At 41.1% G+C, this 26,276-nt stretch overlaps 1 protein-coding gene across 5 annotated transcripts in view; it reads left to right on the plus strand.

The window, feature by feature from the left end:
• Positions 1–214: 214 nt before the first annotated feature.
• CDC42BPA (CDC42 binding protein kinase alpha) overlaps positions 215–26,276 on the plus strand; it is a 163,508-nt gene continuing 137,446 nt past the window's right edge. For 4 of the 5 annotated variants that reach the window (XM_088666624.1, XM_035111467.3, XM_035111468.3 and 1 more), the window contains exon 1: positions 215–1,750. In XM_088666624.1, coding sequence (XP_088522750.1) covers positions 1,573–1,750 — 178 coding nt within the window. In that variant the 5' untranslated portion in view covers positions 215–1,572. The remainder of the gene's footprint in view (positions 1,751–26,276) is intronic. The other variant, XM_088666626.1, reaches the window with a different exon arrangement.

Genomic DNA, 26,276 nt, shown 5'->3' on the forward strand with positions numbered 1-26,276 from the left:
CCGCGCTTGCCGTCCCCTCCCCTCAGTCCGCCTGTATCCCTGCATTCCGTGCTGCGAGAGAAGCGGCGGCGGCAGCAGCAGCAGCAGCAGCATCCCTCCTAGGCACGGCCATTCCGAAGCCAGCTCGTCTCTCCCTCTTTCCCTCCCTTCTATCCCCTCGCTCTCGCTCGTTCCCAACAGCCGCGGCTTGTCCTCTCCGCTGCTCTGCTCACTCAGTTGCTGGGGAGCGAGAGAGGGAAAAAAAAAAGGGGGGGGAGGCCGCCATGTTGGATCCCGAGACTTCAGTGGCGGCGGCGGCAGTTTGTGCGTGAGGGCGTCAGGAGCAGCCGCGGGGCGGGGGAGAAGCGGAGGCCGAGAGGAGGAAAAGGAAACCGGCGGCTGCGGGCGGGCAATTGCGAGGAGAAGGAGGCCGGGAAGCTGCAGCACCAGCACGTCGCCCTGAGAAGATGCCTTAAACGCGGCACTCGGATTGGAAAAACAGCGGCAGGGTGGGTGGGTGGGGGGAAGCCGGCTGTGTGTGTGAAGGAGCCCCCCTTAGTCACCCTGTTCCGCCTCCGCCACCCGCAAGACAAAAACAAGGAGCAGCGACATGGAAAGGATTTGCTAGGGATTATTCGCTCAGCCTCCCTTTGGCCGGCATTTCCCCCTCCCCACTCCAATGCACCCGCGGGAAGAAGGAGCGGCGGCCTGAGGAAATGAAGGCTTCACCTTTCTTGTTCGGGTAGCCGGAGAGAGGAGCTGGTGCGACGGAAGAGAGAGGGAGCCCGACCCTGAGGGGAAGAAGAAGAAGAAGAAGGCTCCGTTCCCGGGGACTTTTCCTGCCCTTCTGCTGCTGCTCCTCCTCTTCTCCCCACCCCCCGCTCTCTGAAGAATTGCCACTGATGCATTTTCCAAAGGGTGGTGGAGGTGGAGGTGGTGGAGGTGGAAGCCGTGGTGGTGGAGGTGGCGGCGGCGGCGGTGGAGGCGGCAGCAGCAGCAGCGGATATTCTCCAGCGCTAGACCTTCCCAAGCCTGTGCATTTTGTTTTTCGCCGGGGGCCTCCCCTCTCCCCATCTCCCTCTGCTGCTCTTGCCTTGAAAAGTGAATCACCGGTGCAAATTGGATGGGGGTTTTACACTTTAATGATGCAGTAAGGATTCGTTTCGGGATTACGTTGCATGATCTGAATTTTGAATGAAGGAGACCTTTAAAAGAGAGAATAAAATCGCATCCATATGAGAGAAGAGTGGATTCAGTCTTGGGTTTCTTTTTAATATTATTTAAATGTATAAAATATATATTTTCTCTTTTTAAATGTATTAAAAGAGATTTTAGGGTAATTATTTTTCTCCAATATCCTGTATATATATATATTGTGTGTGTGAGAGAGAGTGTGTGTGGAAACAGCTGACCAAGACAGAGAACATGGAGTGGGAATTCTTGAGATGCATTGTACCTTCAGCACCATCCCTGAAGATGCACTGACTTTTCAAAACACTTTTTATCAACTGTAAAACATTCTGATGTGTTAGATTTTTTGAAAATAACCAATAATAATAATTGAGGAGAGGCCCATTAAGAACTGAAGCAATCATGTCTGGAGAGGTACGCTTGAGACAGTTGGAACAGTTTATTTTGGATGGACCAACTCAGACAAATGGGCAATGCTTTAGTGTGGAAACGCTGCTGGATATACTCATCTGCCTTTATGATGAATGTAATAATTCACCCCTGAGGAGAGAGAAGAATATTCTGGAGTATCTAGAATGGGGTAAGTTTGATCAAACATGACATTCCTGTCCACTTTTAGTATTTTGGTATGATTTATTTTAAGATTGCATGTGTTTATAGCTAGAGTTTATAGCTACTAAGTCATTTTGTGTTTGCATTTTACAATACAAAACTGGTGAATAACCATAATTTTACATCTGGAATCTCAGGTGCAAATCTAGGGACTGGTCTTGATGATGGGCCTTTTAAGGCTCTGCACTTGAAGTTTACATCTGTAGAATGAGTGACAGTGGAACACCATATGATTTACTCATATATATGTAGAAGTTTACTTAGTTAAAAGATAGTGAAATTGTATGTTGGTTACCTGAAATATTTGCAATAGCTGCAAAAATTGGGGAAGTGGGAGTACAAAAGGGTCAGATGTATCCTCAGCTACTGTTGACCTGTGTAAAACACATTGTAAAAATGTAAAGTTGGTAGGCAGGCAAATGTGCTTTTCTCATTCTAAACACAGTATTGTAATACTTCAGGATTTTTAATGAAAGTCAAATGATAATTGGTGACTGAACAATGCTGGCATCATGACAAGGCTGGTTAGTTATTTCCTTCTAAATATACAGTAGTCAGAGCACAAGAGATGAAGTCACATGAGAACAGTTATTGTATGACCTTCAAATGTCAAAGTCATACTGTAAATAAACATGCATTTTTAAAAATGTTTGACCAAAATAGTACAAGAGGACTGAAACATTTTTAGAAAACTTTTTAAACCAGTTTGGTTTAAGCTAGTTAAATCAAATAACCAGGATCTTTATAATAAAATCCCTGAAAGAAAGCCATTGTGTGCCCTAAATCAAAATAAGCATAGCAGGTTGTTCTTTTTTTCTTCATTTTTGGTGTACAGATAGTTAAGGCAGCTTAGGCACTAACAGTCCAAACTTGAACAGTTTATTTAATGGTAAGTCTCACTGATCTCTGTGGGTAAAGGATTGTAGCCTAAGTGTTACTTAACATTGCAGTTTTATACCCACTTACTTGGGAGTAAGCATCATTGAAATAATTAGAATACTAGACATTTCTGTATTGTTTCTGGCACAGTTTAGAACAGTTGCAGTTTGATATTAGGTCATAATCCCTGACTAGATGCCTTTAAAAAGAAAACTAGATTGAAATTGTTAACCTGGTTGTATAAATGAAGTTTGGCAGTTTCTCTTGTGTAAAATGTTTTTTTTAATGCTGTACCAAACAGGTTTAAATCAATAGATTAGTATCTGTGTGAAACAGGATAAACTTAGCAGTGTGAATATGACAGTGAGGCTCCATCACATTGAACGTACGTCTTTCAGTCTCTCAGTGAGAGTTCTTTGACAAATGAATGTTTCATGATTCTCAAAGTAACTTCAGATTTTTAAATTAGTACACTCATTAGGAACTTACACTGTACACTGTCAAAAGATAAAATACTATCATGAAGATTTTAATACTTCAGTACATGTGCCTTAGTCTTTAAATTTACTTTATTCTCACATAAAACTTTTCAACTGCAGAAGGAAAATATTCATTTCATTTCAGATACTCAGTTTGTTTGAAGTGTATGGTTATATAATTTACAGAGAGAGAAAGAAAGCAGGCAAGCAAGTACATATATTAACAAAGAGTATTTGAAGGTAAATTGTAGGATAGTGAGTTCCTGTAGGGCTTATGGGAAACAGGAAATGTAATGTAGGGAATATGGGCTATAGCTTTTGCTCTCATGACTTGTCTTCAGCTTTTTTATATTAATTTCTTGGTGATAGTTCTTTGGGACAAGAATTATTTGCGGAATCATGCTGAGCATCTGAATTTTCGTTGCTTTCTTTCACCTAAATTTACAGTTACATTGATGGGTGTGAATAGTATTTGTGAGAGCTGCAGCAGCTCACTCATATTTGTAGCAGTTCAGTAGGAAATATTATTTTGAAGTCATTCACATGGGCTTGAGGTGGATTTTGTTCAATCTTCTTATTGTGTTTGATCAGGAGGGTGATTATTTTATGTATTTGAAGCATTTTTGGTGTTTTCAGGGGAAAGTGGCTCCCCGTGGCTTGCATAAGATTACAAGGCAGCCCTGCCCACAGACTCACAATCTAAACAACATAACACAAAAGGAAAAGAGGATGGAGAGGGAGGGGAGCAGTCTTGACTGCAAAGTTATTAGGATGACCAGCTTAAATGGAAATGGGTCAGAAAGAGCCTGCTGGAACTGATCTCCTAGCAGAGCAGGATTAACACTTCTTCCCATCTTTCTGCTACAGCCTGATGGAATGGCTGCTGCTAATTGACAGTTGAGGGAGGGAGGAGCCTAATGGAACTGGTCTCTCAAAAGTAATGGAGTGGCCCTGCAGACCCATCTTTTTTTTCTGTTGTAGCCGCTTTGTAATAGTTTCCAAAACTGAAGGTGGGAAAAATGTTTTCCTGGAAATGCTATCATGTATTTATAACATGCTTAAAGATGTATATGCAAAGAGTAGTATAGCAAAGGATAACACATAAAAGTATTTTTAAAATACTCTGGATGCAAAAATATCCTTACAGAACACCTTCATTCATTTATAATTTACAGTACTATTTTGTAATCCTTGAGGACCAATCTTTATAAATCCTGGAAATACATAACAATGTTGGTATTGAGCCACTTTGTTTATTTGAGTGTACTCCATGCATACATGAGCAATTTTAGTCTCCACTGAACGCTAGTTACACTTAAGTGACAGAATAAGGAGATCCTTTCCTTGTAGCAACTGGAGCCTGCCAGCTGGAAAGATTTGAGAATGCAAAGCATGTTGTCCTCCTTTTGTATAACAGCATCCGTTGTCGGTGGTGACCCTGGAAGAGGTAACTTAGGACAAGGATGCAGAGGATTAGAAGAAGTAATACAGCAGTGAAATAAATGCTAGAAGTGTGGTATCGGATAATTTTAAAACAATTTTTTTCCTTAAAGGAAGGTATCAGCATTATTTCTAGGGTTGGAATGAAAGCTACTAAGGCTGCAGTCCTAATACTATTTTAATTTCTTAGTAAGTCACATGCATATCATAGGGAGTAATTTAAGCTATTATTTAAGCTATTATTTAAGCTATTATTTAAATGATTATAATGGTGTTTATATAGTGCTGTAGTGTGTTCAAAATGCTTAATGTACTTTATCTTAGCTACACAACATGATAACTACATAACATGAGTTGGTAGTATTATCTCTATATTGCCAATGGGAACTGAGGTTGAAAGGGAGTGGCTTGCCTGAGGCCACCTTCTGAGTTCATAGAATATGTGAGATCTGAAGGATCTTGGTTCACACCTTAGTCTGTAATAGCTCATCATTATGACAGCACTTTTAATGTATGTCCATTGTTGCACAACATAGACTCTTTCACTTGTACAGCCTTATGCGTTAAATTGGCAGTAACTCAGTTTTATAGCATCAAACCAAAGCCGAAGTACCAATGTCCTCATGGCCTGCAGGGGTTTTCAGAGCTGACATGTTCAGCATGCCATGGATTCTTCTGGCTCTTTATCTCAAATTAATAAATGAGATAAATATATATCAGAAGCACCTAATAATGTGGCAAGAATAAGTCAGGTGATGAGCTGTGACTTGTATGGAAATCACTGTTGAAACTCAGCTACTCCTGTTGGAAATATGTGCATAGACAACCACTACAATAATTAGCATTATAATTAGCATTATTAATGATTTACAGTCTTTTATACCAATGAGGGGGGGGGGAACAGAACCTCATATTTTGACTCTACTATATTATAGTTCTGTTATTTTATAAGTAATTCAGAATTTCTGATCTGGTCATTGATATACTTCCAGTGTTAGAAAAGTGCTGATGGTTCTATTCCACCAAAGGTGACATATTCCATGATATGGGGGAATCCATGTAGAATGTTTCTATTTTGAATTTTTCCCTTTCCTATTAGTAGGAAGTAAAATACTATGGCTGGAGTCTTGATGAGCCTGAGTACCTCTACTTGCACATGGAGACTTTTAAGGACCCCCTTTCATAAAGCAGTCACATGTATCCCCCCTCCAAAAGGCTTCTACCCAAGATGTTCCTGGAGCAGCATGAAGGGCTAGGGGGGGATGTCCTTCCCCCAGTATGTATATGTGGAAGTGTTTTCTTCACATGCATGTGGCAGGGGGTGGTGAATGTTACTTCTTTCCCAGGCTTTGCATAATAAATGCAGAAATGAATGTTTTTGAGACCGCCTTACTATTAAAAGTACTTGAACTTCCAATTCCATGCAGTTGATAGCTAATCTGGAAATGTAAAAAAAAAAAAAAGAGCAAGCAACTCATCTTATTCAAAAGAGAGATTTGACATTTAATGCTAGTCTTGTATTTATCAGAGGCTGGATTATATGCTACTAGTGTTTGACTACTATAATTTGGCAATTACATTTTGATGTTTTGACTTAAGCACAGCAAAGCAAAGACCTTCAAAGTACATTAAAGTTAAATAGAAAATTCTCATTGAAAGCAAAGGGATTATACACAGCATATATAGCAGAAATTTACATATATATATGGAGAATGAGATAAGCAATATACTTGTGCTTGACTATAATCTTGTCTCCGAGGCTGAGTTCATTTATAGTAGTCTATCTAATGCACACATTTCAATATATAAAACTGTATTTTGGTCACTGAATTAATAAACTTTGTTGTTGTTTTTGTATATTTGACATTAAATATTTAAACATGAAATGTAATTGATGGGAGGAGAGCAGGGAAGTATCCCATTTGTGGGCTCAGACTGTCAGACCGAAGTTACAATTTTAAGTGAGAACAACACACAGAGCAAACCTACAATTAGGAATGCTACAGCACTACTGTAACTTCTTACAGTAGTGTCCCCCCCCCACCCCACGCCGAATTATTTGGCCTTGTCTACATACAACATCTCCTATTTTGGATCTGCTTCTGTATGGTTTGCTAAGTACTGACTAGTTTTATTGTGACTGCTTTGGAGAGCCTATGATAAATGTAGGACCATTTGTTAATGTAGGAATTCTGCTTTGGTTTCCAGAAGACACACCTGCTGTTCCACTGTGAAACTGCAGGCATATACTTAAGACTGTACTCACGCATATTCTCACATACATAGTTCTTAAAGAACTTAGAAATTCAACCTAAATGTTGCCTTCACTGCAAGCCAACTATGGTTTGCGCTATATGAGGTGAGCTCTAGATTTGTAAAGAGTGGGTGCTGTCAAGGGTCACTATAGAGATGTGACCTCATGGCACTGGGAACCATTACATGGCCTGAAGAAACCAGGAAGGCAGCAGAAAGGGAGCATGGAGAGTAGGACTGGAGAAGACAAAGAGGAAAGGGGACAGGAAGAGTGGCTTACACAAACAGGTTGGATGGGAGCAGCAGGTTGGGGAGTCTGGCAGTCTCTAGCTCAGAGGTGTAGAGGGCCAAGCCAAAGGCCCCATGGAGGAAAGGAAGCTTTTGGAGGAGCTATGGAGATGGGAACAGCCAGGAGGAAAGCCACTATTGTATAGCAACCCTGGGTTTAGGGCAGAGCCGCCTACATATCTGGTGGTGGGAATTTCACCTCTGGGGGGGGGGCTCTCATCCCTTGACAGAGATTGTATTCAGGATGAGGAAAGTTGAGATAAAGTATTCCCAGACGGGTGAAAAAGAAGTTCTACCTCATCTTGCTGGGCACTGCTCTCAGATTGGGGCATGCAGGATGTCAGGTCACCCACAAGATTCCTTACCTTGAACTTAAGCCTACCGGTAGGAGCTTTTGCTATAAAGCTCCAGAGGCTTACATCTGCTTGCTGGCTTTGCAAGCCTTCGACTTGCAGACTTCAAGATGGCGGGTGGTGGGTGCAACATGTCCTTCTTAGGAGACACTTTGACAGGAGCTGCACTGCCTATGGCATTAAATGTGTGCTTAACCTGGGCACTCTTATTTTGAAGGGAAAGCAGCTGCATGGGCCCTGATCCAGTCTGTGCTCCTCTCCTCCACTTCCTGACAAAAAGCTCCCCTTGCTACTTTTTGCCCACAGAGGTGCTCTATATACCAATACTGTACCATATTTGGATGTAAATAATGGCTGGCAAGGAGATGTGAAATAAGTGCAGGATCCTTGATTAGGTCCTTGTGCAGTTTTTGGTTTTTTTAAACTTTCAAACTAAAAGTGGCAGCCTTTAAAGACACTTTAGAAAGAAGTGTGTTTAACATATATATAGTTTGGCCTGATGGCTGAAGTTTGATTGTTTTAATTTTAGAGGATTGCAGCTAAGTTAATAAATGGGAACAGGAGAGAAATATTTAATGCTGCATCTACAAGTATTTTAGGAATTCCTCCTATTCCATCCTGAGATACTTGGTATGCTTTTGGTTAGAAAAACATAAAAATAGAGAGATCTGAACTATTTTAGAAGCTATGTTGCAAGCCTCATGACATGATTAATGAACTAAATAGGGTTTAAGCATATTTGAAGCTTTAAGAATTAATCCAGTATTTTGTCTGCAAGAACCATGAGTTTGTTTTTAAGTTTATTAAACTCGTAACAAAACAATGTACTTTTAGAATAATATTACTTTCCCTGACAGCCATGGAAGTTAGGACTTGGGGTGGAGGTGGAGAGAGGTGTGTTTTGGCCCGCTAAACTAAAATGTATTGGTGCTGTTATAAGGTAGAAGAAACATCTAGAATCTACATAGAATCCTTCAGTGGAGAACAACCAAAGCTCTGGATATAATAAAACTGTTCTTTCACAACTTAAACTCTGAAAACACACAAGTATAGCAAATTACTGTGTCATAGGTAGGGAGTTTGAGGGCAAAAGTTTCACCAGTGCCAACTTTTTTTGATCTTTTGGCTATAACTTACATATACTGTTGCATAGTCTTGCACAGGCACCCCCAAACTGCAGCCCTCCAGATGTTTTGGCCTACAACTCCCATGACCCCTAGCTAATAGGACCAGTGGTCAGGGATGATGGGAATTGTAGTCCAAAACATCTGGAGGGCAAAAGTTTAGGGATGCCTGGTCTTGCAGTTGCTTTATCACTTGGGTGATTCGTTATCAAATGAAGTCACTTACCTACTTTGGTGGATCTGTTATATGTTGTTGTTGTTGTTTAGTCATTTAGTCGTCTCTGACTCTTCGTGAGTTCTCATATAGTATACCTGGTACAGATTTTATAAGACTTCTTTTTCTTAAGTGTCTTACTGATCAGAACTAAAGTGTTCTTATCTAAAAATCTAAAAACTTCTCTAGAAGTCATCACATTATTGTTGTTGTTGTTTAGTCGTTTAGTCGTGTCCGACTCTTCATGACCCCATGGACCACAGCAAGCCAGGCACTCCTGTCTTCCACTGCCTCCCACAGTTTGGTCAAACTCATGTTCGTAGGTTCGAGAACACTGTCCAACCATCTCATCCTCTGTCGTCCCCTTCTCCTAGTGCCCTCCATCTTTCCCAACATCAGGGTCTTTTCCAGGGAGTCTTCTCTTCTCATGAGGTGGTCAAAGTATTGGAGCCTCAGCTTCAGGATCTGTCCTTCCAGTGAGCACTCAGGGCTGATTTCCTTAAGAATGGATAGGTTTGATCTTCTTGCAGTCCATGGGACTCTCAAGAGTCTCCTCCAGCATCATAATTCAAAAGCATCAATTCTTTGGCGATCACCCTTCTTTATGGTCCAGCTCTCACTTCCATACATCACTACTGGGAAAACCATAGCTTTAACTATACGGACCTTTGTCGGCAAGGTGATGTCTCTGCTTTTTAAGATGCTGTCTAGGTTTGTCATTGCTTTTCTCCCAAGAAGCAGGCATCTTTTAATTTCGTGACTGCTGTCACCATCTGCAGTGATCAAGGAGCCCAAGAAAGTAAAATCTCTCACTGCCTCCATTTCTTCCCCTTCTATTTGCTAGGAGGTGATGGGACCAGTGGCCATGATGTTGATGTTGAGCTTCAGACCATATTTTGCGCTTGCCTCTTTCACCCTCATTAAAAGGTTCTTTAATTCCTCCTCACTTTCTGCCATCAAGGTTGTGTCATCAGCATATCTGAGGTTGTTGATACTTCCAGCAATCTTAATTCCATTTTGGGATTCATCCAGTCCACCCTTTCGCATGATGAATTCTGCATATAAGTTAAATAAGCAGGGAGACAATATACAGCCTTGTCGTACTCCTTTCCCAATTTTGAACCAATCAGTTATTCCATATCCAGTTCTAACTGTAGCTTCTTGTCCCACATAGAGATTTCTCAGGAGACAGATGAGGTGATCAGGCACTCCCATTTCTTCAAGAACTTGCCATAGTTTGCTGTGGTTGACACAGCCGAATGCTTTTGCGTAGTCAATGAAGCAGAAGTAAATGTTTTTCTGGAACTCTCTAGCTTTCTCCATAATCCAGCGCATGTTTGCAATTTGGTCTCTGGTTCCTCTGCTCCTTCAAAATCCAGCTTGTACTTCTGGGAGTTCTTGGTCCACATTACTGCTTAAGCCTGCCTTGTAGAATTTTAAGCATAACCTTGCTAGCGTGTGAAATGAGCGCAATTGTGCTGTAGTTGGAGCATTCTTTGGCACTTGCCCTTCTTTGGGATTGGGATGTAGACTGATCTTCTCCAATCCTCTGGCCACTGCTGAGTTTTCCAAACTTGCTGGCATATTGAGTGTAGCACCTTAACAGCATCATCTTTTAAAATTTTAAATAGTTCAGCTGGAATATCATCACTTCCACTGGCCTTGTTATTAGCAGTGCTTTCTAGGGCCCATTTGACTTCACTCTCCTGGATCTGTTATATACTGTATACCGAATATTTTTAAGATGACAGCTAGCTACACCCTTTCCGCTCTCCAATTTTTAAAATATTTTTTCTTATCTGCAGAAAAGCAAGGCTGATACAGAATAACCATTTTAATCCCGTGCTTCTGTAAAATTTGTGACTGTTGCACTCCTTTGAGCTAATATGTAACAAAAGCAGCTTCCCCATTCATTCCCCATTGGACTATGCTGCCTAAAGCAGTGGAGAAAGAAGCACTAAAATTGGGGGAGGGGTGAGGGGAAGGAAGAAAAAATAATTCAGATCGGAAAGGACATTCTGTGAAGGAAGAGATATGTTACTTTATCTGGGAGCCTAGCTTTTAACAGTTCTACAAATGCTGCTGAATTTTCCAGTGTATGATATATGACTAAGCACAATGCTGAATCTGGGAGCATTTGCTCAGAAACACCCATTATTGACTCTTTCAGGTGTATTGCTGATAAAATCTCATGCCACTTGAGAAGCCATGTGATTGCTGGTTCACATAACCTCTTTTGGCATGCATGTTTACTGAGCCTCATTTCCTGGTACACCAACAAAAAATAATGTTACGGCTTTAAAACACTAGCATATTTCCCTCCCTCTTTTCTTATCTTTTCATATTTAGGATATCTAAAAGTAAATGATTTTTGAAAGTTTTCAAGTGTTTTATTCCAAATTTAGGTATTTCTTAGAGTTTGTTCTTCGACAATGGAAATGATGCATAACCTGAATGAATGAATGAATGAATGGTGATTCATTCATTATAACTGTTATAACCAAAGGCATTTCTTCTTTGAAGAAAAAACTGGCTTCTAGTGGCGTAACTTGGATTATTTTTATTAATATTTATTAAATTTCTGTACTGCCCTTCATACAAGGATCACAAAGCAGTTTGCAATATAAAAACACAAAAACATAACATAGTAACAAACAAAAACAACTACCCCCCATTTTTTTTAAAAAAGGCCATCAATTTTTCAATTAGCCAAAGGCCTGGGAGAAGAGGGCACTTTGCCTTGTGCCTAAAGATATGTAATGAAGGCACCAGGCAAGCCTCTATGGGAAGAGCATTTCACAAATGAGAAGCCACTGCAGGAAAGGCCTGTTCTTGTCTTGCCATCCTCCAGAACTCTCACGGATGGAGCAAACAAAGAAGGGCTTCAGATTATGATTGCAGGGTCCAGGTCAGTTCATATGGGGAGAGACGGACCTTTACATGTTTCTGGAGTGTTCTCATGCTGTAGCTTCCCACCCATATTTATTTGTAACTTTAAACTATAGTTAGAAATGGATGGAACTTTTGACCATCTATTTGATTATGTGTCTGCAACTGACAGTAATTAATGGGTTTTTACTTCAACTGAAGGGCTATTTCATCTCAGACTGTAAGAGTGGTGTATACTGCTTCCATATTTATATATAATAGTGCCTGTTTCATGAATGGACTCTGTAGCTGCTGCCTAAAATAATTCTTAACACACCCAGAAATCTGGATTTTAACATTTTAGACAGAAAATGCCACAGGGCAGTTGTTCAGAAATACAAGTATTTTTACCCAGTTTGGCTTGCATTTGGCTCTGCTGAAAGACGAGGATTCTTAACAGACTTGGAACAGCTGTGCTTTATCCTCTATCCCCTGCAATGCATTTGACTAAGCATGCTATTCAGTTTGGTCCTAATTGGTATGATATTAATATTCTTGTAGAAGCTAACATAGAATATATCTTTGTTTTCTTTTTGTGATTTTTGTGTGCTTAGGAAGAATTTATAGAAAATGCTTTTTCAAACAGAAGTTTCTGGAGAATTTCATAATCTGTCTTAAATGCTTTAGAATCTAGATCATCATAGGAAATGTGTTTCATTTTCACTCCCTTCCAGTTTGGAAAATACATTTGACTAGTGAAAGAATAGTTCAGATTTAAATCTAAGTTTACAGTTCTGTGGCCACTTTTATTTCTGTATCAGGAACACTGGACATATGCATAAGTTTGCCGCAAGATTAATCTGCTGAAAAATAATTGGGGATCACCATCATGTGCAGCTTGTGAGCCTCCCAGAACCAACTGTCAAAGGCTGAATGATTGATTAGATGGTCCTTCAGTGCATCCTGCAGAGCAACTTTTATGTTAACATAAGATGGCAATAAATCATCATTAGTTAATTCACTTTTAAGTGACTTCCAGTAATATGTACAGTTCAGTCAGGTTACACGAGCTGTTCCTACCGTGCCATGTATTTTAAATGTCCCCATAATCCCCTCTCCCTTTCACACCTATACCCTTCCCTTCTTTTCTGTTTCTCTGCCTTCTCACTTATTTTTCTTCGTAAGATAATTCTGCTCTCTTTTTCTCCTTTTTTCTTTCTGTTCTCCAGTCTTCCAAATTGAATCTCCCCCTTTACACCATCATATTACCTCTCTCACATAACAGCATCTCACAGTGTCACTTTGTTGGACAAGGCAGGTATAGATTCAAACAGAATGACTGGCCCAGTCCTAGAGTGCAGATACTGCAGAGAGTTGCACTGCATGCAAGGTGTTGGAAGGGACCTTTCTCCAGGATGTAAGCAGGGGCGTCTTAACAATACAGGCAAAATGGATAATCACAATAATCCGGTATGCCAAAATTCCAGGAGTGCTTGCCTCAGCTATGTAAATATTTTGTGGAGGGAGCTGCTGTCAGCTCTTCTGGATCCCTCTCCTTTTTTCAGTGAAAGGTCATAGTGATGATTGTACCCAGGAATCCAGAGCTAGCATTTAGTTCAGATTAACTAATGTGGACTGCAATGGTGTAATAGCATAGTTACTGAAATTAAAAAAATGAAAATATCCCAGTATACTCTTTATTGCCCAGTGGGCTATTGTGCTGCTCATCATAATGGCATGAATGTGTGTGTTGTGTGTATTTTAATTTTTCTAGAGCACTGAACAACTGGGTTAGCCCTTGACTTGAGACACATGAAAGTGCAGAGCAGCTTTCGGATATTTATAAGGAATGTCCCTCAGGCTTTATTATTTAAAAGCACATAATTTCCTCCATAGGTAACATACCTTCACCAGTCCAGGTACATAGCAATTTCCCTCTTAATAAGAAGGTTTGAGCATCTTGACTGCATTCTCTTTTACTGTTGTGGTGTAATGCATACTTGCCTCTCAGAAAACAATTTTTAATTTTGTTTATGTTGAATTTTAAGTTAGATAAATGGAAGAGGGGTTCAGTAATTAAACACCTGAGAGTTGGGGATCTGGGCCTCAGCAGTATTTTAATTACTTCGTTTGATCTTAATTAAGGTTGGAGAATTGTTGCTGTTTTCATCACAGAGAAGTGGAGAGACATTTTAATAAGATAATGGCTTTATTCAACCAACTTCTATTGGTAAAACTGAATGCATGTACTAGTGAGAAATGTAATTTTCATCAGACTGTAACAAGAACTTCACCAAGTAACAAATAATTAATTTTGATGTTATTGCACCAATATGCAAGTCAGTACTGTTTAATTTATTTTGTATATGTAATGTCATTAATGGTTTAGATTTGGGCCACTATCTACCTGAGCGATTAAAGCTATGTAGACCTGCTATTTCTTGTTACCGTTTTTTATTTGGTTTCCATTGGCTTCCCGTTCCTCTTAAACAAGACTCCTTTGTGCTTGCCATAGATACATCAAGCCATCCAGACCCTGGCTTGAAAGTTATTTCTGCTCTAGTGTAAAAAAAAAAAGACTTATGGGTTGGTGCCTTGAAAAGGAAAGTGATGGCTGGGTTCATAGGAAAAGAATGCTGTATGCAGAATAGGGGAAAGAGCAAAAAGAGTCACCCGAGCGGATCATGCCCTACATTTTTGCCTCTGAATATTTACTATGGTTTGTTGCCTAATACACTTTATAGTGCTTCCAAGTTAATAGGTTACCTTATTCTGAAAGCTCAAAATCTCTAAAACACATCAGCAATGTCAGGTATCTCCTTAAAATTAAACCATACAGTGGTAACATAGCTAAGGCCGCAAAACAAATTAAAGTCCTTTCCAATGCTGTAAAAGTTTGTTGAATAGCAGTATTTGGAAGGCAGTTGCTGTTTACTGGTGGATTGGCATTATAAAAGAGAGCTAAACAGAATCTTTTAAAAAATGCCATTGAACTTGTACCAGGTGTGAACTGTTCATGCTGTCATCAGGATATACAAACCTTTTGTCATGCAATATTTCTGAACTTAGTCAACTCCTTTTGGTTTGCAATAGGAAGTTGCATACAGTCTATTATGTGACTGTATGGTAAAGAACAAAACCTCAGGAAATCCTGTGGCTGAGATTGCTCAGGCCATGCACTTTAACTACCCCCTCCCCAAAACCAACCTCCTTCCATAAAAAAACACAAATGTTTCATATCAAAACACAGAAATGTCCTAAATTTATTCTGCAATCTGACCTACACTATCCTAAGAATAAAAAGATAGAAAACAACAGGAAATATTTCAGACTACCGTAAATATACATATGATTTCACTGTAAGTAGTATTCTTAAGTCCATTAGGAAGCACCAAAATAAGCATTAATAGCAATAGTGAAAGCTTTCTGACCTCTCCTGTGGAAGTTTACAACCATTAGAAATAAAATGATTTCTCGATGCCTTGGATTGTGATTATAAAAGATGCATCACATGAATTAATGTAGGATATTATTTTCCATTTTCTTCCCTTCTTAACCATTCTAGTTTTCCCTTTCTTCCCTTTTGTATCAGTATGTTCAGTGTTGTTAGTATTTTGTCTTTATTTAAAAAATTCATCAAGTGGTTTTTTTAAAAATGAAATCTTTCAGAGCATGAATTTTCCACTACTTGGGCTTCCATAATTTATTTTATTACTTTTCCTCTAAGGAAAAGTATTTTATTTTCCTCTAGGAGCTTAAGTAGCATGCTTGGTTCTTTACTCTCTTCTTTTATACTTTTATACTCACAACCACCTTATGAGGTAGGTTAGGTTAGAGACAGGTCCAATATTTTAAGTAAAATATACTGAGGTGTTGTTGTTTTTTGCCAACCAGCTTTTCCTGATGTGTTTGACGTTCTTATTGTATATATTGTAGTACTGTGTTTTTTAGGTTATATACTGCCTTGTGATATTTTATACGAAGGTGTGGTTTTAATATATTTAAATAAATAAATAAAAATAAGATCACCCAGTGAGCTCTGTGACTGAGCAGGTGTTTGAGCTCCAATCTCCCTGGAGCTAGCTAGCTCAACATTCTAGCCTGCACCACAATGGCTGCCATACTTCTTTGGCCATCTCCTACATGGAGGTGGTAGGAGCTGAAGGTGATCAGAGACTAAACTGAATTTGCTTTTCATTTTTTAAAAAATTCTCATTACCTAGCATTTTGATTGAGTTAATAAAAAAAAAGACGCCAAACACAAGCAAGCAAATGCTTGTGGTGGTTGAATATTGGTTAGTTGAAAAAGGCAAAACTAATTGTCCCTGGTCCTAATGCCACAAGTCTGTGTGATTATGTAAGGCCACCTTTTCCTACTCCAGTCTATCTCAGTTTCTTCCCCACATTGTTGTTAATGAGAATGCATGCAGGCAATGGACCATGTTTCATTTTCAAACACACTAACAAGGTATCTTTGTGTTCTCTTAAACATATACAGTGGTACCTCGGTTTATGAACACAATTGGTTCCGGAAGTCTGTTCATAAACTGAAGCGTTCATAAACTGAAGCAAACTTTCCCATTGAAAGTAATGGAAAGTGGATTAATCCGTTCCAGATGGTCCGCGGAGTAACCGTTCATAAACTGAAGCGAACTTTCCCATTGAAAGTAATGGAAAGTCGATTAATCCGTTCCAGACGGGTCCGCGGAGTACTTAAACTGAAGCGTTCATAAACTGAAACATGGGTGTAATTGGTTCCGGAAGTCTGTTCATAAACTGAAGCGTTCATAAACTGAAGCAAACTTTCCCATTAAAAGTAATGGAAAGTGAATTAATCCGTTCCAGATGGGTCCGCGGCATTCATAAACCGAAAATTCATAAACCGAGGTGTTCATAAACCGAGGTTCCACTGTATTCAACTATGTTTGAGGCTTACTTCCACATCTGGTGTTGGAAAAATCACTGAAGTCAAAAGACTGTTGTAGCATTTATTTTATTATTTTTTCTTACATTAACATCCTTCCTTTCTGCTGTAATGGAACCTAAGCCACCATACATGTGGTTCCCAAGCAATCATCCATCCATTCTTGCACTAACTAGACCCAGACCTGCTTAGATCTGGGTCTAGATCTATAGGAAGTGTTCTAATCCAGTGGTAGACAATGTGCTTTGCATACAGAAGTTCCCATGTTCTGGCATCTCCAGGTTGGGCTGGGATAGACTCCTCACTTGAGAGGCAGGCAGTGTAGACAAAATCAAGCTAGATGAATCAGTGGTCTTTGTATAAGAGAGCTTCCTATGTTCCTGTTTAGCGAGGTGGTGGCCTTGTTCCTTGTAGAGCAGGGGTGGCCAACTCCCAAGAGACTGTGATCTACTCAAAGAGTTAAAAACTGGCAGTGATCTACCCCATTTTGGGGGGTTCAGGTCAAAGTTGTTGAACTTTTTTTAGGGGAGCCAAAGTTGGTGAGTTTCTTTGGGGAGATATACCAGTGATCTACCACAGATGTCCAGTGATCTACCTGTTGGACATGCTTCCACAGCCCCCCATGTGACTCCAAAGTTGGGAGGGTTGGGAGAAAAGAGAAACAGAAAGCCCCATTGCACAAACAGTTTTTCATTGTGTAGGTGAGAAGCCATCATTGGATGTCACCCAAGTCTTTGACTAAGCCAGGCTTCCTCAACCTTGGCCCTCCAGATGTTTTGAGACTACAATTCCCATCATCCCTGACCACTGGTCCTCCTAGCTAGGGATCATGAGAGTTGTAGGAAAAAACATCTGGAGGGCAGAGGTTGAGGAAGCCTGGACTAAGCCATTACATTTGTGATAATGTTTGCTCCAAAATAATACTCTTCCACCTCTGCCTCTTTCCCATCTCTATTCAATGCCAGAAAATCGCTACCACTTTATTGGGAGGGGGGTGGGAATCACAGCTTTCTAGGACCCTTCCCTGAAATGAGAATGTGGAAATTTTAATCTAGGGTTTTCATTTTTTGCAACGTCAGATAAATTGCAGCAAAAGCTTTGTTCTCAAAAGAAAGGAAAAGGGTGGAGTTAGCCTTTTTAAAAAGAATGCCCAGGAATTTTGAGGACCTTGAATGAACTTAGTTTTGAAGACAAAAGGCATTTCAGCAGTTTAAGTTCTTTGAAAGGTATGAAGGAGAAAATTCTTCACAGCTATGGTTTCTGACTTTCCACATGAATTAGTTAGCTCAGGAGAGTATTTGTTTTCCATAAACACCTCGATTATATAACACTTTTAGAGGGAACTCTCAGTATGTGCGGGTGTCACCCTACTCTTGCCTCAGGCATGCCAAGAGAGTGACCTAGGATCATTTCAGTCTTTCCTTTCCATCTGTATGTCATGTCAGGAGACAGTATTTGTGCTGGAGAAGTGGCCTTTCAAGGAACCTTATTTGTCCTCACTGATAATTTTGTGCTGCGACCTCCAACAAGCTTTTGGGGAAACCTCTATTTCCTAGCAGTCGTTTTACAGCAGGCATTTCAATGCCCAAGTGATAAACACAGATGCCTAAGTCTATCCAGCCTGCCAGTGCTGTTCCATTCGGGATCTGCATTCTGATCTTTAAACATTGTTGTGTCTTCCCTTTTTCATGAACTTAATCTCTCGAATTATATTTTTCTTTAGGCGGGCTTGTAAGTAGCCTTTCATATGGCTGGCCATAGTCAGTAAAAATGCCTCCAGGAGATCATGAAGTTTTTAAAAAAGCTCAGTGGGAGGCTTACTCCTAAGTAAGCAACATAGGTGTGTGGTTAAGGCAGTCTAATAGATTTGTGGATTTATTTGAAAAGACACAAGACTAGTGATTTTGTAGGGCTGGCAAGATTCAATAGAGAGAACTTCCTTTTATTATTATTTTGCAATGCCTATGACTTGCTTTTAACATTGATAGATCTAAAATGTGAAGTGATGAAAAGGCAGGAAAAATGTGTTTTGCATACAACTGTGTTAAGCTGCTTCTTTCCTGGTGTGAGTTGGCTTTATCCTCATAATCCCTTAGTCAGTGTAGAAGGCCAGCGTATGGTGAGGTGTTTTTAAATTCTTCATTCCTGTCTTTCTATTTATTGACTAACAAAACCGCCTTCAACAAAAATAGATACTATGGTAGTATGTGCAGAATATTACCAAAGCAATGCAGATTCACAAACTCATTGTTTGCATTGAAAAAGAAAACATTACTATGGCTTTTCAGTCTATAAGACTTAGCCCTTTTATATCTCTGTTCAGTAAAATAACAAATTAAAACAAAAGTTATGCAATCTTAATGAAAGGAAGAAAGATTTATCTAAGCTCACGCAAAATACAACCTATGAATAGAATTAATAGCAATTGTATATGGAACTCTAAAAGCTTGTTCCTGTCTTCTTAAAAATAATTTTAAAGCAGTGTTTAGCATACTTTCAGCAATCAGGCTGGGACAAAATCCAACCCTGAGTGTAGTTTTTGTTGCAGAATTGACCCAGAAACATGCGTATAACATAGTCCTCCTAGGACATTATAACTTACACAGTACTTTTGCTGATGTTTACAGTGTTTATAGTAAACTAAGTTTTACGTTACAATGCCTTATGAAATATGCAGGACCAAAAATACTGAAGAAATCTATTGATTTTTTCCTGCCTTGTTAGTCAATCAAAAATATGAGGATAATCTCCTGGCCATGACACTGTACTCATCTCTCAGAGCAAAATTAGAAACATGCTGAACCAAGCTTCTCAGTAGCACCACCAAAATCACTTGGGCCTCCATATTGTATGCAAAATCCAAAAGAATGACCACAGCCTTGCATCTCTGTTTCATAATATTACTGCTTCTTTCATGACATTTTCTGCCAAGTCATCAGGAACGGGATAAAATTGTTGGAGGAGTTATTTTTGGTTTGTTGTCTGTCATTGGTCTAAATTATATAGACTGACTAGTTGACCCTCCCATGTGTTGCTGTGGGTTATCCCTGTGGCTGACCCCACCCTGTGACGATCCATGACACGTTGCTGTGCCTGACTCGGGGTCCTTGTTCCCAGGGAAGGGGGGGATGTGTCCGTTTCCCCCTGGACTATGTGTTTTTTCCTCCCCCCCCCCGGTTGTGTCTCATCCCTGTGATTACTCCCATTCTGTAGTGACCCATGAGGTATCCTGTCCCCCCTCCCCCCACCCTACACCAGCCCATAACATATTTGGGCCCCTCCTCCCCCCACCCAGGGCTCCACTCGGGATAGTATTTAAAGGGCTGTAGAGCTGAGACCTAGTCTGTAGGTTGTAAAGTAGAGGCGAGGCCTAGTCTGTAGGTTGTAAAGTAGAGGCGAGGCCTAGTCTGTGAAGTAGAGGTGAGGCCTAGTCTGTAGGCTGTAAATTAGATCCAAGGACTAGTCTGTGGGCTGTAAAGTAGAGCCGAGGCCTAGTGTGTAGGCTGTAAATTAGAGCCGAGGCCTAGTTTGTAGGCTTTAAAGTAGAGGCAAGGCCTAGTCTGTCGGCCTTGGCTTGAGCTAGTATTTAAATGTGAGCCGAGGCCTCCGCCCTATATCTCCATTCCTTGGAGACTCTGTGGGTTGTCTGGTAATGGCCGCCTTGGTGGTTTCAGTTGCTTGGTTGATGACATCACTATTTGACGCCGCCCTTCAGAGCTTTTGCTGGTGACAGTGCGCGACCTGCCTTTCTGTTGGATGCTGCTGGAGTCTTCAGAGTTTTTGCTGGTGATGTCTGATTTGCGTGCCACTTTTTTGTGTTTAATCATTATTTTAGGAATGAAAGGTGTGCTTTTCTGGAAAAAAAAATTATGCCAGATCCCTCCCTGATGGGCAAGGTATGCTTTCTCCTAATTTGTTGCATTTCGGTTCAGCGGTTACGGAGGAAGGGTGTTACATCCGTGCACGCAGTGGGAACATATATATATATATATATATGTGTGTGTGTGTGTGTGTGTGTGTGTGTGTGTGTGTGTAAAAGGACTGCATTTATTATATCTAGTCATGATAAAATTTCAGGGATGCGAGATACTCCCAAGTTATGTCTTAAAAAAACAAAAGTATGAATAGCAATATATGCAGTCATCTTAGATTCAAGGTCTGTTAATTGAGTAGGATCAGAATCTGATGATTTCCTAGGTCCTGTCATTGTGCTAGTTAAAGAGGATTGTTGTACGTAGATACTTTGCATCTATTTTTGACCATGATTCCTGGGGAAACTCCATTTTGAAATTAGAAGCAGCTCTAAATATGTAATGGAGATTTTGAATCCTGCCACAATATGCCTGATCAGGAAGGGCTTTTGGTTTATTTACTTTGAATTAAAGAATTATAAAGAGCGTTTTTTAAATGTACACTGACCTTTTAATATTATCTTGTAGTATTTGTTTGCACCCATACTCTGCTAGATGCTTCTGCAAGCATGAGAGGCTCTGCAGGTCCCTTTGCTTTTCTACCTGCCTTGTGTGGAATGTGAGCAGCACCTGTTCTCCTTTAGGCTAGGAATGACTGATTGGCATTTGAGACCCCATCTACGCTATGAAAGATCAGAGAAATGACTTTCTCTTGTAATGGGCTTTGGTAAAGTGACTCTTTCATTCCTTACTGCTATTTATACTTTTGGCAAGGTCACACACTACCCCCTCCCCGATTCATCTTTTTTTCTCCTTTAAGGATTGGAACTGAGAAAACAGTACACTCTCAATAAGTAGTAACGCTATTTATTATTCTATTATTTTCATACAACAAGTTTTCTAGCTCTTTTACAAGAGCAAGTTAAATAATATGGGCCTGGGCTGCTTTTGTAATTACTAATTTTCTACTTTTGCTATATTACAACAGATTTAAAAAATGTATGTGTCATTCAGGAATGTTCAGTTCTTGATCATACTTCCCCGCCCCCCAACCACACGCAAAGAGGAATGTCCTGTGGCCAAGGAGCAGGGATTGTCTGTGGTCCAATGTTCTTTGAATACTGAAGTCTTTGCAGTTGCTGGCACCTTCCTGTAGTTCAGACAACTGACAAAGTCAAAGTTGGACTTACACTCTCTTTTACATCCACCTGTTCTCTGTCTGCTTCCCAAAAGGGCAAAAACCTTGACCTCTCAGTAGCTTTTGATACCATCAACCATGGTATCCTTCTGGAGCAGCTGACTGAGTTAGGGTAGGCAGTGCTTTGCAGTGGTTTTGGTCCTACTTAGATGGTCATCTCCAGAAGGTGATGCTTGGAGAGTGCTCTTCAGCCCTGTGGAGCTGTCAGTGTGGGTTTACTCACAGTTTAATCCCCTCCCTGCTGTTTAACATAAGAATGAAACTGTTAAATGGGGGCCATCCAGAGTTTTGGAGTACACACAGTTCTGCTTCTCCTTTACATCTGCAGTTGTGGCAGTGGATGTGCTGGAACATGGTCTTGCTTCAGTAATGGATTGGATGAGAGCCAATAAACTGAAGCTCATGGGTCCCCAGACTATGGCCCGTGGGCCGGATGCGGCCCAATTGGCCTGCCAATCCGGCCCGCGAAAGGTCTGGGGATCAGCATGGCCATCCTGCACTTAAAAAAATTTTTTTTAAGCCGAGAGTCAAGCCGATAGCCATTTTCCCCCCTTCGTCGCCATTTCCCCCCTCTCCTTCATCGTGGGCTGGCCAGTAGCAGCCAATCAAAAAGTTGAAGTGCTTCAGGCTCCAGCCAATGGGTGGGCAGCAGCTGCACGTGTGCAGGAGGAAGGGGGCTGTGCTAAGCTGGCTGATCGCCATTTTCAGCAGCCGCTTCTTGCCAGAGCAGAGCCAGCCGGAGAAACCCCTTTCTTTGCTGCCGCTCCACCCTTCGCCGCAAGCAGCCCCTGCTGCAAGACACAGGGGTATGTGGGTGTGTGGGTGTGTTTTAAGTATTTTTATTTTGGGTTGTCCCAGCAGCATTACTTGCCCCGTTCCACTCTCGCCTCCGCCGCCACCACTGCCTCAGAGGCGCAGGCATCGCAGCGGCATCCCTCCTCCTGCCTGCCTGCCTGCCTGTATTGTCCGAGGGGGCTTCTATTGTCCGAGGGGGAGGGCACGCCGAGGGCAGCAGTCCCGGGAGAAGCCCGCCATGCGCCTTAGGAATAAAGCGGCTACCTTTTTACATCTGCCCGCCCAGACGGGACTCTTCCCGGGCTTTTGGTGCCTTCTCGACCTGGTGGGGGGGATGAGCCCAGGCAGCTGCCAACCGCGGCCAGCTCCAGCCCCAGTTCCGGTTGGGCTGCCGTTAGCCGCAGCCCCGGCCCCATCGCTTCCTTCCGGAAGGGTGCAGAGCCAGGTTGCCCAACGCTGGCGCCATCCTCTCTTCGGTCGCCAGCGCCGCCAGGCCCAGAGGAGGAGGAGGCGAAGGGCGGCAGAGGGTTTCTGCGCTCCTTCTGCGACTCCCTGCGCAGCTGCGCAGCTGCTCAGCCGCGCTGCTGCTCCCGCCGCCGGAGCTGGGCTGGCCCGATCCGCCGCTTGAGGAGGAGTTGGCCTGGGCCGCCTGCCTGCCACGGCCGCCCTGATGGCCCCCTTCGCCGCCTCCCCCCTCCGCCTCCCCCCATCGCCGCCGCGCTGCCGCTCCCGCCATGCTGCCGCTCCCGCTGCCGGAGCCGGGCTGGCCCGATCCACCGCTTGAGGAGGAGTTGGCCTGGGCCGCCTGCCCGCCGCTGCCACTGCCGCAGCCGCCTCCCCCCTCCAGCAGAACTCTCTGTTCTTAAATTAAGCCACAGTGAACTTTAGCTGAAATAATGCAATCAATTTTAGTCCTTCCACCCCAGAAGTATGCCACCTGTAATTGTATGGAGTTATTTTCCTATTTTCTAAAGCTGAATGACATTGGCCTTGATCACATATCACTGAGTAAGCTGGAGCTAGGTCTGCATGCATGATCCAGTCCACCAAGCCTTCCAGATTGACCTCAAGATAGTTTGAGCAGACAACACTGATCCACACACACACACACACACACACACACACACACACACAGTATAATAAAAAAATTCCTTCAGTAGCACCTTAAAGACCAACTAAGTTTTTATTTTGGTATGAGCTTTCGTGTGCATGCACACGAAAGCTCATACCAAAATAAAAACTTAGTTGGTCTTTAAGGTGCTACTGAAGGAATTTTTTTATTTTACTTCGATCCAGACCAACACGGCTACCTACCTGTACACACAGTATATTAAAACATACAGATAATTGCAATAAAAACAGCACAGCACCAGCCCTTTCAAAGCTATTAAAAGCAGTCAGTTCCCAAAAGCCTGTTGTAATAAGAAAGTTGTAGTTGATAACATCTGGAAGGTGCAACATTGGCTACCACATCTTAGGTATCCAGTTCTTAACAGTGAACAGGAAAACAAACATATTTCTCAAGGGTCCGTGCAGCCTTTATATTTCAACCTATAGCCCTAGGGCAACTGATTGTGGAGTCTCTTGTGTCTTACTAGATCTGGAGGATCGTCACTCTGGTGCTGTCTAAATTCCTGACAGGTACTCGCTTTCACATTAGGATTTATAGAGTGAACGGTCTCTTATTGGAGCAAGCAATTGCTTCAAAGTCTGAAAGTAAAGCTGTAAATTCTAGATCTGTCTCTAAATCCATAATTCTAGACCTCTGTCTCCAAATGTATAGCGTAGTTGTTGTTTCCAGATCTCAGCTTGCTAGATTTCTGCATTGCTTCGGTTTCTTCTCAAAGAACCTATTCCTTTCAGGACAAAATGGATCTGTCCAAGGTATCTCATTGAATGTGTTACATTTTTGTTAATCTTCCCAGCGTTATTCGGTTGCTGGAGAAAAAAGTGGGCCAACCAAAAGGACTAAGCAAGCACATTCTGATATGTTTACAGTTATAGGCATTCTGTGCTTAGATGTTTTGAGGATTATGCCGAGATACCACATTCATGTGTGTGTGTGTGTGTTTTGAGACAATAAACTAAGCTAGCTTTGCTTGTTAATTTGAGGACTGCAAGAGGACGTGAAGGATTATGGTCAATGAGGCTTTACTGGATTATGAATTGGACAGCCAGATTCCTTTATCAAATGTTTTGGGCTAAGTGTTTTGGAGCCAAAATGGGGCCACTGAGAAACAATGCTTGGGAAAACCTCAGTGTTTGCAGAACTAATCTTAAACTAAGGAGAGGGAGAGAAAACCAGCACAAAGAGAATGGAGTCTTGGTAGTCATTAACTGTTGAGTCTCGGTTGGAAAAGGAAATGGGAAAACTGGAGGGATATAGTGCTCTGCTTCAGTTACTTCCAGCTTAAAATATGCTGGAGCATTCTACATAGCGGGTCCACCATTTTGTTGTGGCTCCCACTTCCCTCATCTGAATTTTGTTTGCTACATACTCTAACAAGAGTATGTAGACTAAACTTTGAAAATTTGTAATTTCATTTCCTCAGGTTATATATGACATATATGTGTACATCATTCCTTGCTTTTTCAATATAACTTTGTTTAAAACCAGCAGATAATAGTAACAACAACAACAACAACAACAACAACAACAACAACAACAACAATAATAATTGCTACAGGTATTTACAAATCCTCTCAAAATATAGGTGCTGTTAAATTCTGAATGTCAGGCTTAGCTTACATCTTTATGATCTAATGAATGCAAGTAAATAGACAGAGGATGTAAATGTCTTCATATCATAATTCTACTTGATATACAAAAGCTGAGATCCAAAGAACTGTACAGCTAGTTCTGGATGAGCAAAAGGAATTTTGGGCTTGTGTATGCCCCTAGACCACATAGTAAGTATCCCACCTTTGGTATCAAAATCATCGTTTTGAAAATTGTAGAGGGTCTGTTCAAAGAAAAAAAGGTAACAACCATCCCACTTGTCATGCATAAGTGACAGCCATAAGAAATTGCTACTTTGTTATGTCAGATCAGAGAGCAAGACAGTGAACATTCATGATGGAGACCAAGAGTTGACCTTGCAAGTTCATTCTGTGAAACCTTTTAATGTCTGCTTAGGTTGCAGTACTTTTCCATTTACCTGTGAGTAAGCTCCATTTGAACTCCATAGGACTTTACCTTTGAGCAGACATATAGGAGTGAACTGTTTTTTTGTTTTGTTTTTAATGGGATTTTGCCCTTCTGTTTCTCATAGATTTACAGGGAGGTTTATAACAAAGTTAAAAAGATCAAACCTGATAGAACCACATAAAAAAGGTAAATTCCATGGAGCTCAAATGGAATTTTCTACCAGGTAAGCCGCCTAAATCACAACAGAGTTAAGTCTGCACAAGGCAATCTGATAGAAGCAGATTTCATAAACATCCTTTGGGAGATTTTTAGGATTGTAGATTGGAGGGTATCTAAGGATTTAGGAAGTTGTCTGGGAAATAGTGGCAACTGCTTCCTAAATCTTTAATCCTTACCCCATCTGTATCCTTCTGTTCAACATTGCTCATTTTTGTTTTCAGGTCAACAAGGCCTGATTATTAAACAGAATCCATTGATACTGTTATACAATTTTCTACAATAAAAAGAAAAGACAAAAGAATCCATGATTAGTTTAGGTAAAACAATAGATTAATCCATTTACAATGTAAACCATATGATCACTATATCTCTGGGAATGTAACATTTATTTTAGTATCCTC

This window comes from Zootoca vivipara, chromosome 3, assembly GCF_965207765.1.
Source record: "Zootoca vivipara chromosome 3, rZooViv2.hap1.1, whole genome shotgun sequence".
Classification (NCBI taxonomy): Eukaryota; Metazoa; Chordata; class Lepidosauria; order Squamata; family Lacertidae; genus Zootoca; species Zootoca vivipara.